This window comes from Chelmon rostratus, chromosome 22 (assembly GCF_017976325.1).
Source record: "Chelmon rostratus isolate fCheRos1 chromosome 22, fCheRos1.pri, whole genome shotgun sequence".
In the NCBI taxonomy this organism is placed as follows: Eukaryota; Metazoa; Chordata; class Actinopteri; order Chaetodontiformes; family Chaetodontidae; genus Chelmon; species Chelmon rostratus.
The window spans coordinates 14,620,271-14,645,632 of record NC_055679.1 but is presented as its reverse complement, the minus strand read 5'-3'; the positions used below and the strand labels follow the sequence as shown (position 1 = coordinate 14,645,632).

The 25,362-nt window shown below is 41.1% G+C and overlaps 4 protein-coding genes across 6 annotated transcripts; 3 read left to right on the top strand and 1 right to left on the bottom strand.

Moving 5' to 3' along the window:
* Positions 1-268: 268 nt before the first annotated feature.
* Positions 269-6,327, top strand: hcls1 (hematopoietic cell-specific Lyn substrate 1). 2 transcript variants are annotated; one of them, XM_041964346.1, is made up of 16 exons: positions 269-386; positions 1,122-1,205; positions 1,303-1,376; positions 2,478-2,601; positions 2,693-2,803; positions 3,097-3,151; positions 3,258-3,368; positions 3,455-3,565; positions 3,658-3,768; positions 3,852-3,907; positions 4,688-4,757; positions 4,893-5,041; positions 5,132-5,266; positions 5,493-5,655; positions 5,731-5,799; positions 5,902-6,327. In XM_041964346.1, exons 2-16 carry the CDS (start codon positions 1,122-1,124, stop codon positions 6,036-6,038), a joined length of 1,560 nt encoding a protein of 519 aa, XP_041820280.1. In that variant the 5' UTR covers positions 269-386; the 3' UTR covers positions 6,039-6,327. The 2 variants fall into 2 exon arrangements, with proteins under 2 accessions (XP_041820280.1, XP_041820281.1); XM_041964347.1 differs by lacking the exons at positions 3,455-3,565; positions 3,658-3,768.
* Positions 6,317-11,570, bottom strand: llph (LLP homolog, long-term synaptic facilitation factor). 2 transcript variants are annotated; one of them, XM_041964352.1, is made up of 3 exons: positions 11,407-11,570; positions 7,565-7,793; positions 6,317-7,310 (listed from the first exon to the last, which is right to left on the bottom strand). In XM_041964352.1, exons 2-3 carry the CDS (start codon positions 7,779-7,781, stop codon positions 7,144-7,146), a joined length of 384 nt encoding a protein of 127 aa, XP_041820286.1. In that variant the 5' UTR covers positions 7,782-7,793; positions 11,407-11,570; the 3' UTR covers positions 6,317-7,143. The 2 variants fall into 2 exon arrangements, with proteins under 2 accessions (XP_041820286.1, XP_041820285.1); XM_041964351.1 differs by lacking the exon at positions 11,407-11,570 and adding an exon at positions 8,242-10,993 and having other exon boundaries at positions 6,318-7,310.
* Positions 8,437-10,512, top strand: pex26 (peroxisomal biogenesis factor 26). Its single transcript, XM_041964350.1, has 6 exons — positions 8,437-8,449; positions 8,588-8,798; positions 8,884-9,024; positions 9,213-9,529; positions 9,621-9,761; positions 9,856-10,512. Exons 1-6 carry the CDS (start codon positions 8,443-8,445, stop codon positions 9,966-9,968), a joined length of 930 nt encoding a protein of 309 aa, XP_041820284.1. The 5' UTR covers positions 8,437-8,442; the 3' UTR covers positions 9,969-10,512.
* usp18 (ubiquitin specific peptidase 18) lies at positions 11,358-20,475 on the top strand. The gene is made up of 10 exons (XM_041964349.1): positions 11,358-11,594; positions 12,509-12,605; positions 13,206-13,348; positions 13,435-13,514; positions 13,596-13,730; positions 13,905-14,000; positions 14,092-14,253; positions 14,331-14,462; positions 14,774-14,817; positions 15,713-20,475. The coding sequence occupies exons 1-10, from the start codon at positions 11,537-11,539 to the stop codon at positions 15,783-15,785; spliced, it is 1,020 nt and encodes a 339-aa protein (XP_041820283.1). The 5' UTR covers positions 11,358-11,536; the 3' UTR covers positions 15,786-20,475.
* The last annotated feature ends 4,887 nt before the right edge of the window (positions 20,476-25,362 follow it).

The window sequence follows — 25,362 nt, the reverse complement described above, 5'->3', positions numbered from 1 at the left end:
TGTGTCAGTGTGTTTAACTTATTGTGGTCTAAAGTATTCTAGCAGCTCATGAATCACACCTCATTTACTCCCATCACCACTTCTGGTCGTTCATCGTCGGATTTCCGTCCGCGCTTGAATGCAGCATTTCTATACTTTTAATTTCTCTTCAAAAAGCCTTGAATTTTTCTGTATTTGTTACAGCAAAGCCGTATAAACATCAGTCATTAATCAAAGAGTGAAACATGGACAACATCTGTTTTATTATTTACATCAACGCGCGTTCACGTGTCTTGCTTGCGCGTTCACGTGTCGCCCATCAAACTGTCACAACTTGTTTGAAGACCTTCAACAAAGTCGGTGTAAAAACCACCTAAACGCGGGTACATCGGCCGTACAGCGAAAAGGTAAATGTTATTCTTTTTTTTTTTTTTTGTCCAACTAACTCAGTTACTGACCTGTGAATATGCTTTATATTTTATTTATCTCTAAACTAACATTAAGGAAGTAGATGTAGTCTGACCCATTCTAAGCTAATGAACCGTTAGCAAAATATATGCTATCGGTTAAATTAGCTAGCAAAAATGAACATTTTGCTTAAACAATAGATTAGGATAGGCTGGGCTAATGTCTACCTGTATGTAAATATTATGTCCGGTATTACTACTACATTTACTTGCCTGCAACCACCACTTATGACTGTAAACTGTCGTAAAATTATAGTGACACTGAAATAGAGACAAATAGCAACCTAGTATGCATTAGATGAACATAGACAATAGATTTGATGCCTACTTTTAGAGATAAATAGTGTGATTTCAGTGTGTTACAGAGGATTTTGAAGTCCTCATTTAGCACTTCCCTTAAATTTTGTGCTTTTATTCATGATTCTTCAGTGTTTTAGTGTCTTTTTACAACGTGGGGTCCTGGAGTGTGTTCCATTATGGGGAAATGAAGCATCATGTTGAAATTACTTCCTTTTTGTGACTTTGGCACATGGTGGTCACAGCCTGTGCCTGCACATCAGTCTATTTAGTCACCATACACTGTCAGTAATAGTTGTGAATATATCCAGTTGTGAAGCTCATTATTCAGAGTTGTGCACTGTCTTTACTGTGGCTCATAGTGTTTTGCCTCCCCAGATGTGGAAGTCAGTCGTGGGCCACAATGTGAACATGAAGGTGGCTTCAGAGGGGGACGACTGGGAGACAGACCCTGACTTCGAGGTACTGTATACTTCCCGGAGTGTGTGCCACTGTGGGGGAAGATGTGTGTGTTGGTGCAAATGCTCCTCAGTCAACCCTTCCTGACTTTGTGTTTCAGAATGACGTGTCGGAGCAGGAGCAGAGGTGGGGAGCAAAGACCGTCGATGGCTCGGGACGGAAGGAGCACATCAGGTGAGAGATGTACCACCCTGGGTCTGGATTTGAGCGAGTCTTTAGTCGACGTGGAGGAATACAGGTCAGAGTGTGGGTGCTGTGTAGCAACAGGAAGAGGAAGTGAGAGCAGAACACAAGCTGTGAGGCAGCAAGTCTCTCCTAATATGGGTAATATGTGATGATCACACTTCGACAGTGACATTGACTAGAATAGGACCAGAGATTGTTGACAGATTGTGGTTCTCCTTTCTAATCAGACCCTTCTAAACTCCCTTCAGATGGTGTTTATCCTCCTCCAGCAGGACACTTCATTCATGTTTTTATATTGTTACTTAACTCTTTTGTAGGCACATTGGAGCATACTGGTAAAACCTGCAGAATATTTTTAAATAGTAACAACTTAACTTTTATAACTCTTGACTTAGTGACTTATTAGAAAAAATTGATTAAATCTGCAAGTGTCTGTTAATAGATTCCCAGCATTTCCAGCTTACTCGTTATAAAATTAAACTTGACTGATCCCCCAGTCACAAGTCACAGCAGCACAGAGAATAAATAATTAATGAGTAATAACAATATTATCCATCATAATATAAACCTTATAGTATTTTATTTTCATATTGTTTTAATTTTTTTTTTTATTTTCATATTAATTTATGTGCAGAAATGCACACACACTTTATTGTAATGATGCAGCACTATTAAATATATATAATAGAAATGGAAAAATACCATAATAGACCATATAATGTCATTAAAATATACAATAATGACAATAGTACTAACATAGTATTGTAACAGTATAAGTATTATAATGCAAAGAAAAGCAGTATTTGGTATTTTGTTCGTACTTACACTACTGCTGCCACCATGATAATAATGCTGGTAACATGTAAATAAGGACAAGGTGCAGATGTTCTGCTGTAAAGTGCTTTTTGATGCTCAGTTTATTGCATAATAAAATAATGCTATACAGACTATATGTACTATGATACAGAGCAACATAGAACCATAAAAAACTGCAAATTACAAAACGGGGCAACATTTGATTGACTTACTATGTTATATATAAGACGCAGTGACAACACTGTACAACACTGTACCCTGTATGACCTGCAGTATCGCAGAGCTCAGAACAAAGGTCGCCGTGGAGCACGAGCAGGTGAAGCAGAAGGACCACACTCCCAAAGCGTCATACGGATATGGAGGGAAGTTTGGAGTGGAGAAGGACCGAATGGACAAGGTTGACGAATTCTTCTTTTTTACACTGAAAATACAGCGATGAGCTCCTGTTATCTGCAGCCTGATTGGTGATTTGTTTTTCTGCTGTCCAGGTGGCTTTGGGGCACGACTACGTGGCACAAGTTGAGCAGCACTCTTCCCAGAAAGATGCAGCACAAGGGTTCGGAGGGAAGTTTGGTGTTCAGAAAGATCGAGTTGATAAGGTGAGAAGAGTCCACCTCCTTTTGAAGAGTTGTTTTGATTATGACTCCTTCACTTTGGATGTTTGACCTCTATGCAGTAGACCAATATCTCAGCATTACATTCATTCTCATGAAATCTCATGAAATCTAATCAGAATTCATCCAAATCGCTCATTTTACACAAACTAATTGAACTTTTTTGTGAGAAAGCCACATCACACTCAAGTCTGTATTTCCAAATGTCTTAAAACTTTTGTTTAAGGGATCTTTAAAGCAATACGTAAACCTTAAATGTGATTGCTGTGTCTGTGCAGTCTGCCATGGGTTTCGAATACAAAGGAGAGGTGCAGCAACATGTGTCTCAAAAAGGTAAATCAGCCATTCAGCTTCAGAGAGACAATATGTTCCTTTTGGATGTTGCTACCTAACTGAAGGATCTCATCCAGAATTTCCCTTACAATTTGTATGTTTTTAGATTACTCAAAGGGATTCGGAGGAAAGTACGGGGTGGAGAAGGAAAAAGTGGACAAGGCGGCTTTGGGGTACGACTATAAAGGCCAGACAGAGAAGCACCAGTCACAAAAAGGTGAGTTTAAGTTGCAGCCGTTGTCATTTTTGACACTATTTGCTTGAGATTTGCTTTATTTTGCATTTGCACCTTATTTCTAAAAGACTACTCGAAGGGATTTGGAGGGAAGTACGGGGTGGAGAAGGAGAAGGTGGACAAAGCTGCTCTGGGGTACGACTATAAAGGAGAAACAGAGAAGCACCAGTCACAGAAAGGTAAGTTACAGTTGTAGCATTGGTCAGCTTTGACACCTTTTCGCCTGACCATCGACTGCTCTGATCTGTACTCGTGTTCATTTCACATTCAGATTACTCAAAGGGATTTGGAGGGAAGTTTGGTGTCGAGAAGGAGAAAGTGGATAAAGCCGCTTTGGGCTACGATTATAAGGGCGAGACAGAGAAACATCAGTCACAAAAAGGTGAGGAGACACTCACATGTGTATATTTTAAAACATCTGCAGACTTATAGAATGTCAGACTGATCAGATTCATCTGTGTTTAGATTATTCAGCAGGTTTTGGAGGTAGTTATGGAGTACAGGCAGACCGCATGGATAAGGTCAGTATGAGAGCAGCAACTCTTCATTATTCTCATCTCTGATTCATCTGCAGGTTTTTTCTCTGGTTAACTGTTTCGAGTTTGAGTCTGTAAAATTTAACAAAATGGTAGAAAATCCTCAGTAAATTTCAATCGAATCAGCCGTCTGGCATGAATGTTGATGTTTCATGATTGGTAAAGCTGCATATTAGCAAAGCTACATATTATTGGCATTAATATTGATTGTTTTTTTCATCCAACCTCTTTTAGAAACGTGTAACTGCTGCTCATTTAATTCAATAATTTCCAAGTAATACAGGATTGTACAAACTTGGTTGTATGAAAAATATCTATATATATATTAAAATATGTACCAACATTGTTGAGGTGAAGTATGGAGAGTGTGGTTTATGTGTTTTGGCAGAGGTTTTGCTTAAGTTTATATGTGGAACCAGTGTTTTGCCCTACATCGGACCATCTTAGAGCTCGCTGTGGTTTTACAGTTAGCTGAGATAAAGCTACATGATGGTCCGTACACGCCCTGCTCTGCTAGCTGGAGCCCATCCTCAGACCGTTATTCTTTGCTGTATGTGGGCCAGGGGAAAGTGGACCATGTAGAAAATGAAAAACAAAGACAAGCATCAAATCTTTACATTTGAGCAGCCAAAACCAACAAAATGTTTGCCCGATTATCAAAATGGTTAATTTTGATGATCTCCCATTTGTCTAATTAACTAATCATTTCAGCATGAGTCAGCACTGGCAGATTGAAATGGCTGAATGATAATCTTCCTCTTCTAGAGTGCAGCTGGCTTCTCAGACATGGACTCTCCAACCTCTGCTTATGAAAAGACACAACCATTAGAGGCCTGTGAGTTCATTTCTTCCTTCAACATAATCAACCCTACTGTGCCATCTTTTCTGAACAATGAACGCCACGTTCAAACAAACAGGACAAAGGTCATTGCTCATGCTCATATTCATATTCATTCTGTGTCTTATGCAGCAAGTGCAGGTGCAGGAAAGCTGAAGGCGCGTTTTGAGAACATGGCCAAGGCTTCGGATGAGGAGAACAGGAAGAAAGCAGAAGAGGAGAAAGCCAGGAGACAAGCCAGAGAGAGCAGAGAGCGCGAGCTAGCCAAACGCAGACAGGAGGTCAACACATGTGCTGCACGGTCAACATGTAAAGAGGTCAAATTTAACAAATGCTCAGTATGCTCAGTGATGGTTTTGTACTTCCTGTAGGAGGAGAGCAGAAGAGAGGAGGAAATTCCACCACCTGTTCCAGATGTGGCTCCAGAGTACGACATGCCACCGCCAGAAATCCCCCAGCACATGGCAGATATGAAAGAAACACCTGAACCAGAACCAGAGCCGGAGGTAAGACACAAACAAAAACCAGATCTACTATATAATAGAGCAATTCATTCATCTCTTTAAAGGATAAGGCTGATTTTTAATAAGTAGCTAAAAACATACAAACAGTAATAACATAATTTTTAAGAAAAGGCTCAGTAATTTCCTAAAACGGCTGGTATTTTCTCCTGGAGCACTGTAGATTTGAGATTGAGATTATGAAATCAAAGATGTTTTGTGATGCCTCCAGGAGGAACCAGAGTACGAAGAGCCCCCGGCTTTGCCTCCACGCTCGGACGATTTCCTCGAACCGGATGTTCCCGCGCTGCCTTCCAGGTCAGCAGACGTGGACTATGCAGAAGACGATGGAGACTATGAGGAACTTGCTGAGCCGCCTCCTCCAGTGCTGACAGGTCTGTCTGCCGACAGTCAAATGTCAAACCTCTTACATATGAAATCCTCCTTCATTTCAGTGTTTTCTTTTTCAGCTACAGACAACGACTATGAAGACCTGACATGTGGCCAGAGGGCAGTGGCAATTTATGACTATGAAGGAGGTGTGACACTCACTCAATTCGTTTGACATTTCATTTTGACATTTGTTGATCCCCTCTCAGCATTTGCGAGGACAAACCCTTTCTTCTCCTTCCTCCACACAGAGGCTGACGATGAGATCTCCTTCAACCCGGACGACATCATCACCAACATAGAGATGATTGACGAGGGCTGGTGGAAGGGACAGTGTCACGGACGCATTGGTCTTTTCCCGGCTGCTTACGTTCAGCTGATGCAGTGAGCGACACGTAGGGAGTTTCTGCACAAGCTTCACTTTTGCACAGTCTCAGGTTTCTTAGGTCGTTCAACGGAAGAAAATTATGTATTTATAGAATGCATCACAGAAAATTTGTGCAAAAACGGCTTCTGGTCAACTGATTTCTGTACTTTTACTGTGTAATATCTCACTTCGGGTCTGTGGCAATGAGTATCTGAGGGTAGTGTGAACACCAAACCCATATTAGTGGCAAGAAGTGACATCTTGTATCTGCAATGAACTGATTGGAGTCAATAAAACATTCTACACGCCAGCTTTTTTGTAAATTTAATTTGTCCATTTCAAATCAGTGTAATCTCACAGTAACATTAGAGCTATTACTGTTGATCACCTTTCACTGGAATTATATCACAATGTGATCACAGGATCATATTCTGCTCACCAAATTAAGGATTTGAAGCAAAGTGTGATTAAAAATGGAGAAAAAAATCAATTCATGAAGTTACTGTTTTACAAGTGAGAGTTTTATATACAACACAGTCCACTCATGATTTTTCATACATCTTCTTACATCATGGTATATGCAGCAGCAACACCAGTCAGATATTACAGTTAATGTAGAGATACTGACAGTGGCGATAACATGAAATAAGGGGAGAAAAATGGTGAATGACGTGCAACAAATGACTCAAACCTGATTGGTGTCTCTGTAATATTGACTTTAACCATATCGCCCAGTCTCAAGTGGTATAAGACAAAAAAGTATTGTAAGCATTTTTTTAAATCCAAGTATGAAAAGATTTAAATTATAGAGAATATGACAATAACCTGCATTACTGTGATGTACTACGACAAGCCAAAGGCAAACATGTTTTGCACAAGCCTTACTGTCTTTAACCTTGTCTTAACATGGGAATGAAGCTGCTGTTCCATAAGAACAAACATTTTCCTGCAGTGAATTACTTTCCAATAACAAGCTCTGTGGCACCACCTGAGTCGTGTAATCCACTGAACAGAATGAGATTCAATAGCAGAACTCCCACAGGGATCGTGTATGAAAGAATACATGAAACGATCCTGTGTTTCCACGTCAAAAGTCTTTAAGGCAAAGAAACGTCTTTCCTCTGGCTCACCAGGCGATACCCTTCTTCTTTCCCTTTCCTTGGTAAGTTTTCTTTGTCGTCCGTTTGCCTTTCAGTTTCTTGGCCTGTCGCTGACTCATCCACGCGGGGTACTGACCATTTTCATCCAACAGAGTTTTCTTGCTGCGCTTGCTGTCCAGCTCCATCTTCCCATCTGTAACACAAAAGGCAAAGATTGATAAATACAAAAACCAACAAATAAACATGTTTCCCTAAAGTAAACCGGTTATATTGTTTAGTTATATGATAGGTATGCTGTGTATTGTTAGTCTGTAAATGAGAATACCAAACATCAGCCCAATCTGGCTTTATGTGCCTGAAAGACAAATCAGAAACTAGTTTAAAATTAACTCTTTAACATAGAAGCTGTTGATTCCCTTTGGACATGTTGTGCTCTCTCTCACTCACCGTCACCCTCCACCTCTCCCATCTCCACGTCCGCCTGCTTCTTGACCTTTTCTGCTGGCACCACAGTGGCGATCTCCTGCATGTCGGTCATGACAGCTTCTCCTTTCTTATCCAGACTGAGAGCTTGTTTCAGACGGGCCAGCTCTTTGGGAGCATTTTTCTTCCTCTTCTCTGCACGCATCTTCCTCTTCCATTTGCTGCGGAGGCTTTTTGCCATTTTAAGGGCGATCTGGAAAAACAAAAATACACCAGTCAAACTAGCTGGCTTTCACATTTTGAGTTGCCTTTTGCCATTTAATCTTCAGGACAGCTTTCTCAGAACTTCACATTCCCTTGCTTTATTTTTTCTGTCGAAGACATGCATTTTTACAATTTCCTGCTCTATTTATATCACGTAAGACCATATCTGTCCACATAGCAACCAGACTGTTAAGTTTACGTTAAACACTGAGTTGTTATATTGCACACGGTAACAGCAAGCTACAGCTATTACAGTGATTAGCATTAAGGCTAATTTTACCAAGCTAAGTAAACAGTTTGCTAGCTTGTTAGCTATTTAGTTGCTACTGTGGAACATTTCGCATCAACGAGTACAAGTCAAAGCTAGCTCATTCAACATACTAAATTAATATAGACTGTTAGCATTATTCCACATGTAAACAGTAACAGTGACTTACTGAAAACTAGTTTAGCTGCTTAAATTGTCTCCTTACACAGACAGGAACGCACGCTCTACTCCGTGCACGTGTTTACAAGCTAGAGGAAAAAAGTGGTGACGTGTTGTCGAAGAAAGAGAAACATGATTGGCTACTTCAGGCAATCTGAAGACGGTAGCGTATGATTGGCTAACGATTTCAAACCAGGAAGTTGAAGGCATCATGGATGGTAAACAAGATGTAACTCGAGCCTCTTAACAGGTTTATTTGACATCTGGGGATAAACTAAGCCCCTGAAAGCAACGGAATATCTCGTAGCGTTGTTAATAGTTTGTGTTTTTTGTTGTATTGGTCTTAAATTTGACAGATAAGATGAGCAGCTGTTCAACCAGCTTGGTTCCTGCTCGTAGCTTCGGCTCAGTTTGCAGCCCTTCTCTCACTTCTTCTTTAACACAGATGTTCAGCATCCTGGACTCTGCTGCAGAGCAGCTTATGGTCCACAGAGATTTCCAGGTAGCCTTTGACACATGCGACAGAGGCCTGGAGAGCCTCGCCAACATGGACCAAGAGGACAGCAGGTGAAAGCAGCTTTTCTTGCTTAAAATGATCCCTGAAGCCTGAATGTGTAACGTCACCGTGTGTTTCTGGGTTTTGTCTTCGCAGATGTGGCGAGTTTAAGGCAGCTTTCTGCATCTTAGGGATTCAAGCGTTGGCTGAGCTGAATCAGTGGCATGGTGTCCTCTCCTGGGTCCTTCAGCAGTATGAGCACCAGGAGAAAATACCAGCCAAAATAATGCAGATGTGGTGAGCAGAGCTGAAGCCTTATTCATTCTTTGATCAGCAGAAAATGAATTACCTGCTGCAACTAACAATTATTCTTATTATTCTTATTATTCTTCTTCTTATTATTATTCAGTGACTCATCGATTTATCAAGTCATTTTTTTAGCTCTAGAATGCGTGTTGAATGTATTTTCTCTCTCATTTTGGCAGCATACTTCTTTACTCCAAGGTGGGAGAGCCAGCAGTGATGCAGGAGGCAGCCAGAGTTTGGTTACACTGCCCGTCCAACAGCAGAGCAACAGGCTTCGGGACGGTGGCAGAGCTCTACCTACTGCACGTCCTCGTCCCTCTCGGACACAAAGATGAGGCTCTGGAGCTGATTGGCGGCGAGGTGGGGAGCTCTGCGTTCACAGAGGACCAGAGGCAGACGGCACTGGATGTTGTGGAAGAAAAAGAGCTGGAATCACATCCAAATCCCAGGATCAATCCAGACTCTGAGACTGCTGCACATCCTGTCTCAACTGAAGGTCTCACATTTCAGTGCAGCATTTATTCTAAGTCATATAAGTACAAATAATGAATGTGGACAGTCTTTCTGATTGTGTTTGTGTTCTACAGGAGCTGTAATCCATCGACTCGAAGCCATGCTCAAGTTTTTCTACAGAAAGCTGCTGCTGACCAGCTCTGGCTCATTCTCTCTGCGGAGAGTCTTTCTGGCTGCTGTCCTTCTCTACATGCTCTGTCTTCGCTTGGATCCAGGTTGGATTAAATGTTCTTTGTAGCTCAGTTTCATCACAAAGCTCATTGAAGTATAAAACATTCAACTGGAAATCTTCCTGTACTTTCCCCGCAGCTCTCCCGTCTTCATTCATGTGGATTTCCAAACTTCTTCAGCTGCTCAAACAGATGTGGAGGGCCATGTTTGCGCCGTACCATCAGGCTCTCACTCAGAGCAAAGGGCTGTAAAAGACTGAAAATCACAACATGTTTTACCCCATTTCAAGTTGTATTAAACCTGTTTAAACACAAATGAACAACTTTATGCTACTCTAATAAAGACGTTGCCAGCAGCATTTGTAGTTTTTTTTTTTATTATTAGAAACAAAAGACTGAGATAGACAGATTTTTTCTGGTCCGGATTGTTCATCCTGAAGCAAGTAAAAATAATAATGTTTATTTAACCTGGAAAGAGCCTCACTTAGATTAAAATCTTTTCCTGGCCAAGACAGTAGCAGCACTTAGAACCTAAAAAATAGATATAAAAATATCAAAAGATGAATTAAGGACCAACAAAACAGCTGTGATCATACTGTAAAACAGGTAGAATAAAGATATGGAGGTGTTTGTTTAATTTCGTTCCTGTCCTCAGACTGAGATGATTCCAGTCTGATTCCAGAAGAAACATTATGAACTCGGTCCTGTTGACCTTTTACTAAGACTGACATTGATTCATCAGCTTGTCATTTAGCTATCTGACACTGAAATGCATTAAAACCAGGTCACTGTATATGGTAAACACACAAATGTGTAGATGTGTATAGACTCAATTTTTGTGTTAATTCAGCCATAAATCTGAACATACTATAAAAATATGGCATTACATCAGTCGCTGTAGTGGAAAAAATGGCTGATAAAACTTTAATGTATCCACAGTAGCTGTATGGTAGCACAAAATTCTACATTTGTTATTTAATTTTAAAAGTGTTCACAGTTGAGATGACAAACCTGAGCAGATATAAAACAAATAGCTTTCTGACACAACCGGGAATAGAAGTGTTCAGGTCATTCACCCAAGTAAAAGTACTGATACCACACTGCCTAAATACTCCACTACAAGTAAAAGTCTTGCATTCAAAGCAAAATATGCAGGCGTAATCAGCAGAAGGTACTTCAAGTAAGTGAAAGTACTCATGGTGCAGTAAATGTTCCCTATCAGTGTTTTATTATTATATCTGATGTTTGTGGATGTGTATGATGTTTGGCTGGTTTAATCCACAGCAATGCATCATATTCTATAAGATCAGGACATGTTTGTGGTGTTGCTGTTCTGTGATAATCTTCAATGAGCTCAGAAAAACATTTAAAAATTGTAATCTGAAAAGTAACTGGTAACTAAATGTAGTGGAGTAAACATCATCATAGGCTGTGAGATGTAGTTGCACTACTGGACACAACACTGGCGACATCATGTATGATTGTCAAAGTGTCTCAAAGGCTGATGAAGCCGCATGAAATGAATCTTAGTTGCAAGTTTCTTCTTTGTCCGCTTTTTCGGCGCCTGTCAGCTGTTAAGTTTCGATTCCAGCGAAGCGATGCCGCGAACTTCTAACAAGTGAAACGAAAGCGAAACTTTAGTTGTGGATGTGACGGAGACGTTTACTCTAAGGTGAGAGCAGCACTTTACCGGATCAGACTGATGCTGTAAAGACCACGAAGCGTTTTCCTTCAGGAAAACCGTCAAACTCCTCTTCCCGTGGTCCGGAGACCTCCAGAACTGCAGTTCGCTGACTGATTGTGAAGAGAAGTCTGCACTGATGTCTGCAGGACTCTGCCGGCTCTGCTCCAAACTCAATGTCCAGGATTTCCGCTTTGGTAAGTAGACCGCATCCAACCTGTTTGATGATGGTTTGTGTTGTTAATAATGATCAGCGGTTGGATGTAACTAAGTACATTTACGCAAGTAATTGTGCTTTACATGAGTATTTCCATTTATACATGTTTATAGTTCTACTTTACTGAATGTCAGTGGGAGATATATTTATTCCATTACATTGTTTTGATTATTCAGACTAACTCTAACAAAACATAACTGCCTCATAAATTAATTAAATAGTCTTATAGGCTATTTGAAACTCTCCAATAATCAGCTGCAGCTTTAAAGTGATGCTTAAACATAATGCATCGTCATCGTCATCATTCCTTTCATTTTGAATGCAGCACCTGCAACAGAGTATTTTCACACTGTCATATTGCTGCTTTTCCTGAAGTGAAGGGTCTGATTACTTTGTCCACCACTGAATCTGACTGAGGAATAAAACCCCCTGTTCACTGTAATACAGAAACCCTGCAGTGAGAAGTTGAACTTGACACCTTTTCTAACTCTGAACTCCACCACAGCCTGTGACAATACAGAGAGTGTTTGCTCCCATTCATCGCTGAGTTTCCCACTATTACTGCATTTCACTTAATGATGCCTCTCTTCAGTGTGCAGCAGTGACATAGAAACCAAAATGCCGACCTTGCATCTGTGCAGAATAACCTGCTGTTCATCTGTGCGTATGGCCTTAAACAAATGAACCAAACACGTCTTTCCTGTTCTGCCTTCTATAAAATGATTGATCTGTTTCTGATAATAAAATATACAAGGGATCAGCATCAGGACTTCTTTTCTTTGCACATGTGAGAATGCCTGTTGGAGCCCTCAGTTGGCCCCTGATGGTGGACCCGGCCGTGGATAACATGCTTGTTTCGAGGTATCGGGAGTTATTTGAGTGTTTCTGTCACAGGAATGAGAGGCCTCAGAAACTACTGTCTGTCCTGCTGCGTGAACACGCTACTGCAGAGCTTCTCTGCTACCTGGGAACTAGCAGACCTACTCGACAAGTAAGAACATTTAATTGCATATTCATCATGATCCTGGCTCACTTACAATAATACCTTCATCGCTGGGTGTCTGTGAGGGACTGAGCAAGTGAGGAACAAGAGACAATTTAAGGATCTTATTTAGCCACACAAACACTTTGACAAACACTTTTACTCAAGTATGAACACATTTAACAGTGTAAAATAATGCAGCTCTCTAGTCCTCCCTCACCTGAGGTTTCAATCAGAGATCGAGCTGCAGCAGCAAGCCAAAGACGCCCCACTGAAGAGTCATTTCCTGTATCTGTGTCACATGAGTGTCGCTCCTGTAGGAGACTTGCAGCAGGTCCTGAGTATGTTCATTCCAGTGGGAGAAGTCAACATGACCTCAGATTATGATTATGAAAGAAAATACTGGACCCATTTTTCACAAGTTACATATCGTCATAACATTCTGACATTAAAACAAATGAAGGCACATGAACTTGACTTGTTTGTCTCAGTAATGCAGTCTGCTGAGATCTGAGGATCTGGAATGAGCATATTAAGCTATCAACGTGGAAAGGAGGCTGCTTTTCTCCGGCGTTTAAAATATTAACGAGGGTTCATGAATTGCACAAGGTGGGAAACAGCTGGCATGAGGACGGACAGTCCTAACGTCCCCCTGCAGCTGAAGAGGGTTCTCGCCGCCATGAGGAGCGACGTCTCTCAGCCTGCTCCCCATCAGGACTTCCTCCGCAGCCTGGACAGAAACTGCCTTCGACGTGAGGAGAAACAAACACACGAAATAAATGTCTCACATAGACGTGGTCTATCTCACAACTCCTGACGCACAGAATGTCGTTCGCAGTTTATACGCAGCATGACGCTGACGAGGTGTTCATCTCCATCCTGAACCTCATCCAGCAGCAGATGGATGACAAAGCTCTGGTGGGTCTTTGATCATTAATAACCTTTCTGTTTCACCTGTGAGTGCATCATCTGTATGCTTGCATTTGTTTTCTCTGACAGGCTCTTGAAATCCAGAATCTGTACAGGATTTCTGTGGAGACGCTGGTGCAGTGTTTGGAGTGCAGCTCCGTCCAGACCCAGACCAGCTACCTGCTCAGCCTGCCGCTGCACATCAAGGAAGACGATAATTCTCTGGTGCTGCTTCTTCTTTTTTCAGATGAGGACTGTTTTTAAGGAACATTTTGGGAAATACAATCATACATACAATATCGATACTGCTGTTTCTTTGATGGTTTTGCAGCGTCAAACCATTACTCTAAACTTTTCAGAATTTGTACTCAGAAATATCCCTAATGTGAACCTTTTCAGGAAGACTGCATGAGCTCCTTCTTTGAGCATCAGGAGCTAAGGGGCATAAACTGCTGCTTTTGTGCACAATGTGGAATGAAGACTCCATCGAAACAGGTGAGGTTTGCTTTAAACACTTCCCAGAAAGTATGAACCAGCATCTTCAAACATCTTTTTTTTTTTTTTTTTTTTTTTCCCCCTTTCTCAGTGTGTCAAACTGCTCTCCCTGCCTCGTATCTTGTGCGTGCACCTCAAAAGGTTTCGAAATAGCCGTGGAGGCACCCGGAAACTTGATTGCAGGGTTACCTTTCCAGAAACCTTCGAATTCTCTGAGATTTGTAAAGAAGCCTTCTCCTCAGACTTTGCCCAGGTACGCATATTTCCTATAAATTATCATTAATACCTTTATCTATCTTTTGTCATCCACAACTTTTTTTGTTCTTGCAGAATAACTGCAAGTACACTTTGCATGCAGTGGTTGTGCACTCTGGTTGTGCAATGTGTGGACACTATACTGCCTACGTTCGTCACAGGACGAACCAGCGCTGGTACTATGCAAACGACAGCCACGTAAAACAGGTACTTCCAATCTGACAAAAACTGTCTCACTTAATGCAATTTCTATCTGGTTTCCACTTGTTGAAGAATCTTTGTAAAACATATTTGTGATCTGAACACGTCATAATAAATCACAAAGCATTTAGATCCCTGTTTCAAAGCCTTCGAGATGTTTTGCACAAACATGGTATATCTTAAGTATAACCCTTAAAAGTATGGAAAGTGTATGTTGCGAAATTTTGAGTCTCAACATAAATTTCTGCATTATTATAATTCAGTTTTAGTCAAGATTTGTACTTAATGTGGCCTCTGATTTTCTTTCTAACACACAGGCCTCCTGGGAAGAAGTGAAGAGGACATATGGAGGATATTGCGGGTAAATTGCTCAACATCAGTTATTTTCATTGTTGTTTAGTCTGTTGATTATTTTCTTAATAATCACGTAGTTGTTTGCCCTATAAAATGTCATAAAATGCTGAAAAACTACAATCAGTGTTTGCCAAAACCCCAAATCACATCCTCCTGTCTTGTTTTGTCCACAACCCAAAGAGAAACAGTTGACTATCATAGAGGAGTAAACAAACCAGAGAATATTCACATTTAAGGAGCTTGAATCGGAGAATTTTGACTTTTCTTTCTTGAAAAATGACTCACACTGACATTTCCTGACCTTGATACAGAGCTATTTAGACTTTCATTTCTTCTCACATTATCAACTCCAATTCTCTGTGTCTAGCCTTGTCTATAAAATCGTTTTTCACCTTCCAAAAAATTTGCAATGCAACAACCAAGCCTTCAGCATTCAGTAGCAAAACAACATGACTCCCATTTCAGCCTGCTTAAACCGGCCTCCAGGTGCCTTTAGAGTCAAATTTAAGAGTTTTTATTAATAATATTTAAAGCCTTAAATGCTCGACTCCTGCTGACATCATGCAGCTTTTATCCTCCTACCAGCGGAAACAGCTTTAGATCTTTAGACAAAGCCTTATTGTCTGTTCCTCAGTGAAGATTAAAGACTGAGAGGTGTTTTTGCATGAGGGCTTTTAAAGTTTTGAACTCTTAAACAGAGGAAATCCGTCTTGTCTGTCATGTTGTCTTGTCTCTCAGCAGCATTTTGTACACCTGGTAGTTACATTGTCAGTTTTTATTCCTGTTTATTGTGATGAAATGTTCTTTATGTGCTCCTTTTACTTCTTTGCCCCAACCCTGAGAAGCATAACTTTGTTTTGTGCATTTCTGTCTAACAGTGTTTACTGCTGTTATTTTTACAGAGACACGGCTTACATGTTAATGTACAGAAGCGGTTCGAATGAAGGCAGACCACAACCTGAATTTTCTGGCTGACTGGATGGATGAGATGAAATTAACCTGGGGTCATGGAGCAATAAAGGGTGAACATGGGGATATAGGAATTTAAACACTAACTTGCTTTACATGATTATTAGTTATATTTTGATTTTAGTGCATGTGGTGAATGGTTTTATATTCAATGAAATTTCCGACTTCATGGAGCTCATCAGTAGTTTCTGCTAAACGCCAGTAGGTGGTGCTAAAGACTAAAAACAGTGAAGTTTTCCCCTCTCAGACCACACACACTGTGAACACACTCATGCTGTGGGCTTGGTTTGAGCAGAATGCTTAGCTTAGTTATTCACTGTTGGGGGGGGGGGGAGTACCTGCCATAGGATTTAGTGTAACAGTGCTGCATAATATATGAGTCACCCATGAAGAACAATGAAGTCACTTTTTTCTCATTTGAGCTGCCTGAAAAACAACAACAATCATTTCATTCTGATGATTTGATGCCCTGCATTTTCTCACTACCTGCAGGCCTTTTAACGTGTCATTACAAACCTGATTTGGAATGACACACCTTGATGTTTTTTCACTCTTGTTGATGCATCAACACCAGCAAATCTGAGCTCATAATGCATGAGTGTCAGGCACTGAAAGGTGCCCGTTCTGTATGTGTTTGTTTTGAAAATGCATTGAGGAAATTACAATTAAAAGATGTTTAGTGTTGCACATAGGTTAAAAGTTGCATAAACATTATATAGAGCCACGGTGCTTGAATGCTCGGAATAGGCTGTCAGCGGGGCCTCTAAAGTTCCCACTCGCTTCGCCAAGAGTCGGGGGACCATGTGAAATGGTGCTTATGTGCTGCAGAACTCTGACAGAATGGAACATGTCTGCACAGTGCCACAGGCAGCAGGCCTCATGCTTAGTCATTTCATTGCCATATAGCACAGGCGCAGACACCACCTATACAGAAAGTACTGAAAGTATAGGTGGTGTCTTCCTCCCACATTCAAAGACCACAGCTCGGTGTCTATATTAATGGTTAAATCTGAGAGAGTCACAGAAATTGGTAGGTGTTTCACACTGAATTCAATTCTGCTGACTCATACAACTAAGAATGTGACGCTGGAAACAGTCATACTAATAAAGTCAACTGAAATATGCTGAGAAAAAAATTACCTTTTTCCATTTTTAAATGTTTAAATAAGTGAATATGCAGATGGATTCATAAGCGATATCATGCATTGTTATTATCTATAGCACCAGTGATCCAGTGATGGAGCTCAGATCATTCATTTAAAGCAGCTCTAATCAACATTGAATAACATTGAATCAAATGACTGTGTGTAATGTGAAAGATGTTGCTCGCAGTGACAAACTCACAGAGAAGTATAAACCAACAATGCAGTTCCCTTCAGCTCTACGGAGCTTTTTTAGCGACTTTTCAGCTCATTGCTCAAAACAGAACTAAAGGAGATTGAATGTTTGACTTAGATTCATCAGTCGGCAAATTAATGCTATTGTTTATTTGTTTCTGCTGGATGTATAAATAGTGTTAATAGCAAATGTTCGCTAATGTGCTTGCCATGTTAAGTTAAAAGTTGATAATATGTTCACAGTCTGTTTCTGCTGCCCCCAAGTGGACAGCAAAAGCAGTTGTTGCAGGTGAAAGTAAACTGTCTTGATACAAGTAAAAGTCGGGTATTCAAAAGGTACATGAGTATTATCAGCAAAATGTAGTAAAGTATGAAAAGTAAAAGTACTCATTATGCGTAATAATCCCTTCCACGGTGTTAGATTGTACGAATGAAGTACATTTACTACAGTACTGTGCTTAATTACAATTTTGAGATACTTTACTTGAGTATTTCCATCTTATGCTACTTTATACTTCTACTCCACAGTATTTCAGAGGGAAATATTGTACTTTGTCTGACTGCTACAACATTAAAATACTGCTTACAATTTTATACAAACTAATACTAGAATGTACAATAACATACTTTTGGTTTTCAAAAGTAATAGTACTCAACATGCAGAAAGGCCCCTTTCATAGACCATTGGTTAGTTTAATCTATGGAGTGCATCATATTTTATTTTGTTGTTCATCTAAATCTGCAAACTTACTATTAACCGAAGCTGTCAGGTAGTAAGAAGTACAATATTTCTCTCTGAAATGTAGTGGAGTAGAAGAATAAAGTAGCAGAAAATGGAAAAACTCCAGTGAAGTACAGGCACCTCTGTATTTAGGTTTGCCTGAGAGTTACACGCTGACAGTAACTACATTTAATGTACCTAGCTACTTTACACTACGTAATAATACTAGGGGTTTGTGTAAAAGGCACATCTGGTATATGTGTCCCAATACAACTGACGGATTGTCCTGATTGTGAACAACTGAAATTGTAGCCAAAACATAAGTCTGAATTGGAATATGAGAAGTCCATTTCCAAAGAACTGCTTCTTCTCTTTTTAATTAATAATTCACGTTGTATCACCTTGTGTCAGGTAGATGTTAGACGACCACCTGTTTCGCACCGCCCTGACATTGACCACATCACATGCTAACAATACACTTGTACGACATAGGCGGCACACCTTGAGGCCACATGAATGAAGCCTCACTGAACGTCTGTATGTCTTAGTTTCCTTTTCAAGCACATGTCGCACATGCATGAGGTCTTTGTCGTTATTGTCTGAGCTTGAGCTCTGTCCGAATGTGGTAACTAAAACACTGCAGATCTTAATCTCTGCAATTTAGTTTTAGCTCTTTATTATGGTCAGGTGTAAGCCAGTTCGCCAAGGACACCTTACGTTGTACTGTTTTGACGCATCATCTCTCCAACAGTGATAGTGATTGACCCAATAAATCAGTAAAACCACAAGCGAGGCAGATATATGGTGTGAACATAGTCCCAGCAGGCACAAAGACGATATCAGCAAGGATGATATTCCTCATGCTTTGCCGTGTGGCAACACTTAACACTGTTTTCTTTGGAGAATATATCGAGGTTCGTTAATGCTTTTCCGTCATTGTTGATGTGTGTTTACCAGTTACTAGGTGAGCACACCACTGTGATGCGTCGAGGAGAAAATGGAATTTGGCTATTTGAGAACCACTCTGAAATTTTCCCTTTTTGTGTGGAGGATTGCACAGGCTTAGATAAATGCCTGTGTCTGACTGTTTTTTGAAAGTGACAGCCAGCTACTAAGTATTCCAGCCCTCTGTCTGTTTGATGATGATCACCAAGTATGTCATTTCATGTCGAAGAATAGCACTCATGAAGGCAAATTATGTAACAGATACACAGGTTGTAATGCCTCCATTTTATGGCTTAATGTCAGTCTGTCATTCATCCACCACGTTGGTCCAGACTGAAATATCTCAACTATCTGAGATCAAACATCATTCATGGTCCCCAGATAATTAATTCTAATGACTTTGGTGATCAACTGACTTTTCCTGTGGCACCATCATGGTTTAAATGTTTTGGCTTTCATTAAGCCAGCAGCCAGTTAGCAATCATCCTCACCTGTAGGTTGTACTTATTGCTAATTAGCAAACTAGCGCACTAACAAAGATGGCGGACATAGTAAACATAACACCTGCTTAACATTAGCTTGTTAGCATAGTCACTGTTGGCACGTTCACATTAGCATTCAGCTCAAAGTGCAGCCTCACAGGGCTGCTAGCATGGCTGTAGATCAGTACAGGCCTTACAACTTACTTTACGTTTTTCTGAATTTGAATATGTGATATAAAGGCAGCTTTAACCACATCAAATCATGTTCCACCAGTCAAGCAGCAGCTACTGCTTCCCTGCTAAGATAGTTAGCTTTAGCAGGAGTTTAGCTAGATTTTCTCCATAATAAATGGATTTAGCTACTGCCTCATTTGTGTTGAATAACAATTACAAAGATGTCTGTTCATCCAAATTGATATTTTCTATTACTCATGATAGCTTGGGAAAACTCAGTAAGTAAATATAGTTTTGGTTTTAGCCAAAGGTTTGTCACCAGCTAGCTTTCCCTCATAACTCACCCAGCCAGAGAACGGTAACTGTGGTTTTACTCAGTTTTAGCTGTTTTGTAGTTTCTGCAGTTTTGTACATGCTGTATTCATAGAAATGATACATTTCCATGGTTACTTGCATTTTGGCTTTGTAGTGGAGTGTCGAGTTGCCTGTGTCATTCAGAATTTACAGGTTTCATTTTCTGGTTTATTTTTACAACCTTAAAGAGGAACTAATTTGTGCACTGTCTCTACACGGTTCCTGTTTTCTGCTCAGGATAGACATTGTGAATGGGGGCTGCATGGCCTGTTAAATTGCTGTTTGCAGGAATGCTCCCCCACGAGATGACTGAGTAAGGGAAGATGAAGCCCTGTCCTGGCTGCCCCAGTCTTTAATAACCTATTTAACAGCAAATCTCTGAATGCTTCAGGGGTGGCAACCCAGCTCACACAGCTATTCTTTGGTTACATAATGAGGTTTCAAATAGGAAATGGTTCTCTTTCGCTCTATGCATGTCCAACATGCAGGCCTGGTGACCATGGTGAAGTCTGCTTTTGTAAATAGCAAACAAGAACTGAAGGCTGAACGTCTGCTGCATGACTTAGATTTTTCCTCTCATATTGAAAAAAATTGCTAAATCAGATAAAGGAGCACAGAGCTGAAAAAGTCTCAGCATAATTCTTCAAAAAAAAAAAAAAAAAAAAAAAGAACACCATCATAACTCAAATGACCTAAATCTTGCCTGGGTCCAGATCTTTGTGTTGACACACTCTGGTCTGGTATGATGGCAAGAAACAGTGGTTTCTTCTGAAAAAGCAGATGATCCAACGAGCACCACAGGGGGCTAACGGTTAGCCAATCAGTGCCATGGGCAGGACTCATGCCGTCGTCATGCTGTTGTCAAGCTGTGTCCGGACCAAGGAGGAGTAATAAGAATAGCAACCACCATAGACAAGATGGAAGCTGCTAACTGGGCTGCTCTACGCCCAACATTGCAGTTTGTTTTTACTCTGCTCTGCTCCACTCTTAAAACTCTGGCAAAACCAGCATGTTGGCATGGTTACGCATCAGTGCTGACTTATATATGTTAGAATCAGGCAGATACGCTGGTCTCTTCCCCTCCGGAAGTCTATTAGAGTGGACGCAACGTCAGACTGAACATGGAAACAGACAGTTGACGGATTGTGTCTGATATCAGGCAAACCTAAATCCAGCAATAAACCCTAATTATAGCCATCTTGGAAGGTTTCCCTGTGATCTGATTTGATTTGTGACCTGTGACACTCATCTCTCAGTTCAAAATGGCTGCTCTTTCCTCATATTTAGTCCACAGCGATGAATTCTGCCAAGTGTTTCTTCGCTTTAGGTGTTAACACATAAATTGGTCTGTGAATATAGTGTGGTGATTTCACTGGAATTCGTACTATGAGCGGTTGTGTCAAGGAAGAAGCCTTATCTTTCCCCAGAGTTCATAAAATTTCCTCTCTGGTGGGAGAAGGGGAGTCTGGTCAACACAAAGTTTGCCTCTCTTCACGTGTTCGAGTTGTCCTCCCTGAGATTCTTGGCAGTCTGAGCATAATAAATAGAACATCTGCTGAATATTCTAGGAAAAGGGGATGTCAAACAGTCAAACTGCTATAAGTGAACAGACAAGAAAAAGTGCGGATTTTGTCTGGTTTGGTTTGGACAAGAGCTGAAGTTGAGGTTGATTCACTGTCATTTCGGTCAACTCAAAATGGCAAGTGGCACTACTATTTAGTGGCTAATGATACGTATTCAATCTCAGTTATTTTTCAGGTTATTTATATTTATTACGAAGTGGACTTCCAGCAGAGTTGGCAGCATGATACTGATGCTGGTTCTCACAGGAAGTGAGCAGAGGCCCCTTGATAATTGTGGGCCTGACATGCAGGGCTATATGAACTGAAGCCCCACCCTTGTCTTCGTAGCTCTGTCATTACCCTTCAGTTAGCACCTTATCTCAGCTCCTTATCATCAGACTCAGGATCCAGAGAAGATCAGCCGTCGTCTCAGAAGCTGGGCTGCTCAGGTTACAGGTGAAATGGCTTTACTGACGGGCCCGGGTCTGTCTCTCAGTCTGCGAGCATCCTGCCTCAAAGCGAGCTTCTGCTCTGACATGTACGCCAACATGCTTGTGCACCTCCACACTGGTGGCCCCTCCACTGGGCCCACCAGTATAGATATTTTTTCATTTATAATGTGTTTTCATTTTGGCTTTGCAGTGTTGTGCATCAGCTGCAGAATCACTGAAATGAAAGTGAGAATTAACTTTTGTTGTGACTTGTTGGGAGAAAAAACATTATCAGATAGCATCATAATAAATCCTCATCTTCACATGGCATCCCTTAAATTAAAATCCTCCCTCGGCTGCCTCTCGCTATACAGGAATGAATGGAATTGCACCTTGAGGCTAACTGCTGCCTCACCGTTCCAGCTCTGAGCCAGTGATAAGCGCACAACAACCTGTTAACTGCTGCAAACACACATTTCAGCTGTGCTTGTGCATGCATGCCAATCAGTTGCTACATCAGTGCTCAAGTTAATGATTTGTACAGTAGAAGAAACACCTGACAGAGGGGGAACTCATAGCGAAACTGGCCTAGATGCAAACAATGTCAGGTTTTTTTTCGTTTCTCCTTGGTGTACGTTGCCATGTTTAAGAGACTTGACCCGGGTTCTGCTGTTCACTCGCTCTGTAATATGGGCTGGGCACCTTGAGAAGTGAGCTATCCATTGTCAAACCTCTTTGACCTGCTCTCTCCTTCAGCCTCTCCTATTTCCGCACAAAGACTCTCTAATGCCAGGTAGCTGGTGCTGGCATTCCTGTTGCATTCCACCATGGGGAAGTTGCTGGGATCAGGATGAAAAATGCCTGAAACAAAGGCCTACTCTCATTCACAGGGTTTAGGGTTCTGTGGGAAAGTCCAGGCTGGACAGAGGTTGGATGGCAGAGGAATGCGAAGCAGGGCATAGCTCACACAGTCTCTACGGCACAAACGCAAAGACACATTGACAAGGTAGAGGTCCTCTTACAGACAGGAGTCAGCCCTCATGAAAGAGGATGATAGGACTCTGGATAGCTGCAGTATATCCTTCATTTATCATGTTTACAGACAGTTAGGTGATCCATTCTGCAGGCTTAATGGGGGACACTTTGATTAGATCTCTGGGTGGAAGCTCTGTCCTTACCCCCTCAAACCTGACCCTCTAAACTGCATCTCTACTGGCTGTATTTGCCTTTTTCTTGATAGACACAGTAAAGAGAGAGCTATAGCATGCAATAAAGCAGTGTTCCCAACCTTTTTGGCTTGCGCGCCCTTAAAGCAAAAGATTTGTTCACCATTTGTGGTGGAGCGTTACCGTGACCTGATGCCTGATACCATGCTCATATGTGTCTGTTAAATATGACGCCACAGTCAGCAGCCAGTTAGCTTAGCTTAGGGCGAAGACATGAAACAGGAGGAAACACCAAGCAACAAAAATGGCCAACAACCAGCACCTCTAAAGCTAAATTAACACTTTACTAGTGATAATTTGTTTAATCTGCACAAAAACTGAAGTGTAAAAACGACAACTTGCTGTGTAGGTTATGTTATGTGTACTATTTCCTCACTCTTGGCTCCCATCCAAGAATAAGTCTGACACGGTTTTGCAGTGTTGTTTTTGTACAAATTAAACAAGCGAGATATAATGTGTGAATTAATAATCTTTAGAGGTGCTGATAGATGTATGAACTTAGTTGCCATTTGTCAAAGCTGTTTCTCCTTGTTTCCAGTCTCTGAACTAAGCTAACCTGCAGCTGGCAGTAGCTTAATATTTAATGGACAGATATGGTATCAAGGTTCTTATCGAACTCTCTGCCAGAAAGCAAATAAGCATATTTCCCCAAATTTCAAACTATTCCTTTAAATTGAAACTAGACTCTTCTATTGACTTGACACCCCCCCCCCCCCCTTCTTTTGGTTGATTTGGAGGATATTTCAGCACTTTGTTCCATTTGTAAAGGTATGAAGTCCATTCCTTTACTGCCTCATGTTGAGGTTAAGTGCCTGACCTCGCTTCACCCACCCTCCCCTGAGTCGCATCTGAACCTCGGCTTGTGAAGAGAGGAATTTATTGTAAAAGCTTTTTCATTCTCCCACAACAGACACCAGCAGATACTCTTCGTCAAGAGAGAGAAAGGCAGCGAGCTGAAGGAAATTTAAGGAACATTTAAATGTCAGGTGAAACTTTCGCAGGCCGGGTCTTTGACATTTTAGTAGGATTTTAATGATCTGATGTGATGATCAGCTACTATTTTTAACCATGTTAGCAGAATGGCTATAGGCATGGAAATGTCAGTCAATGTTCTCTGATGGATTGCCATGAAATTCTGCACAGACATTCATGATCCCCAAGGGTGAATCCTAATTACCTCGGTGGTTTTGAGTGAAATGTCTTAATCATTGGATGGACTTTGATGAAATTTGGCACAAGCATTCTCAGGATGAGTCCTCTTTGTTTACCACCATCATCAGATCAATCATCATCATCTCCAGCGCTTTGGTTGATGATAAAACCTACAAAAATAATGAGCTTTCCATCAGTATCTGCAGTTCTTTGTTTTGTTTTTAGAGCTAATTTGCAACTGTTAGCATGCTAACACACTAAACCAAGATGATGAAAGTGGTAAACGCTCAACATCAGCATGTTAGCCTCATCGCTGTGAGCATGTTAGCATGTGTGCAGCCTCACAGAGCCGTTAGCATGGCTGTAGACCCTCAGTCTTGTTAACCAAAACCGACATATTGAATTTCGCAATAAAACTCTTCCTTGTCTCCCATCGTGGAATAAGCCACACAGAGCAAAACTGGCCAGCGATATTTCTGAATTCGTACACAGCAACAACAATGCTAACCTCAGTGATGTACATTCCACTAAACACGTAACCACAGATCACAACAACTTGCACATCAAACTAAGACTGAAACACAACTAAAGATCTGCTGTCAAACAGGAAGACTTCCTGACTATTGTTAATTTCCACATTTCACACATAACTAGCAGCTTGTTTTACCTGTAAACACTGCCTATCTCTACACGTGAATGAATGCTGACAGTTGTTGATAAACCCTTTTCCTCAAAGGTTTTGTGTGATTCGGTTCTTCTTTTTCTCATGAAGATAAAATCACGGCCGAGCACACCTAAACGGTTAAAGCTGACATTTGTTTATACTCTGAGCTGTGGCCTGCTATCGACTCAGGCTGTATATCATCTGCAGAGTCTATACGTAGTGTGTGGTTGTGGGGCGTTGGAGATGGAGTACGAGGGGAAATGAGAGGAGATCTGTTGCAGCCCACATGCCCCTTCGGATTCTCTGATGTGGCTTCAGGACTTCCTAGGAAATGTGAGGCCTTCTGGGATAGCACTTTAGTAGGCTCCAGAGTTTTCTGAGCCTGTGTTTCGAGCATGAATGAGTGCATGCGCCTGTATCTCGCTGCATCTCCGTATCTTTTCCACCACTCTCAGTTTATTGTTCAGCCTTCCCCTTTGATGTGTGAGGATGCCGTTGGCTGAGTGCGGCTTTCCAAAGAATGAGGGAGTGTCGC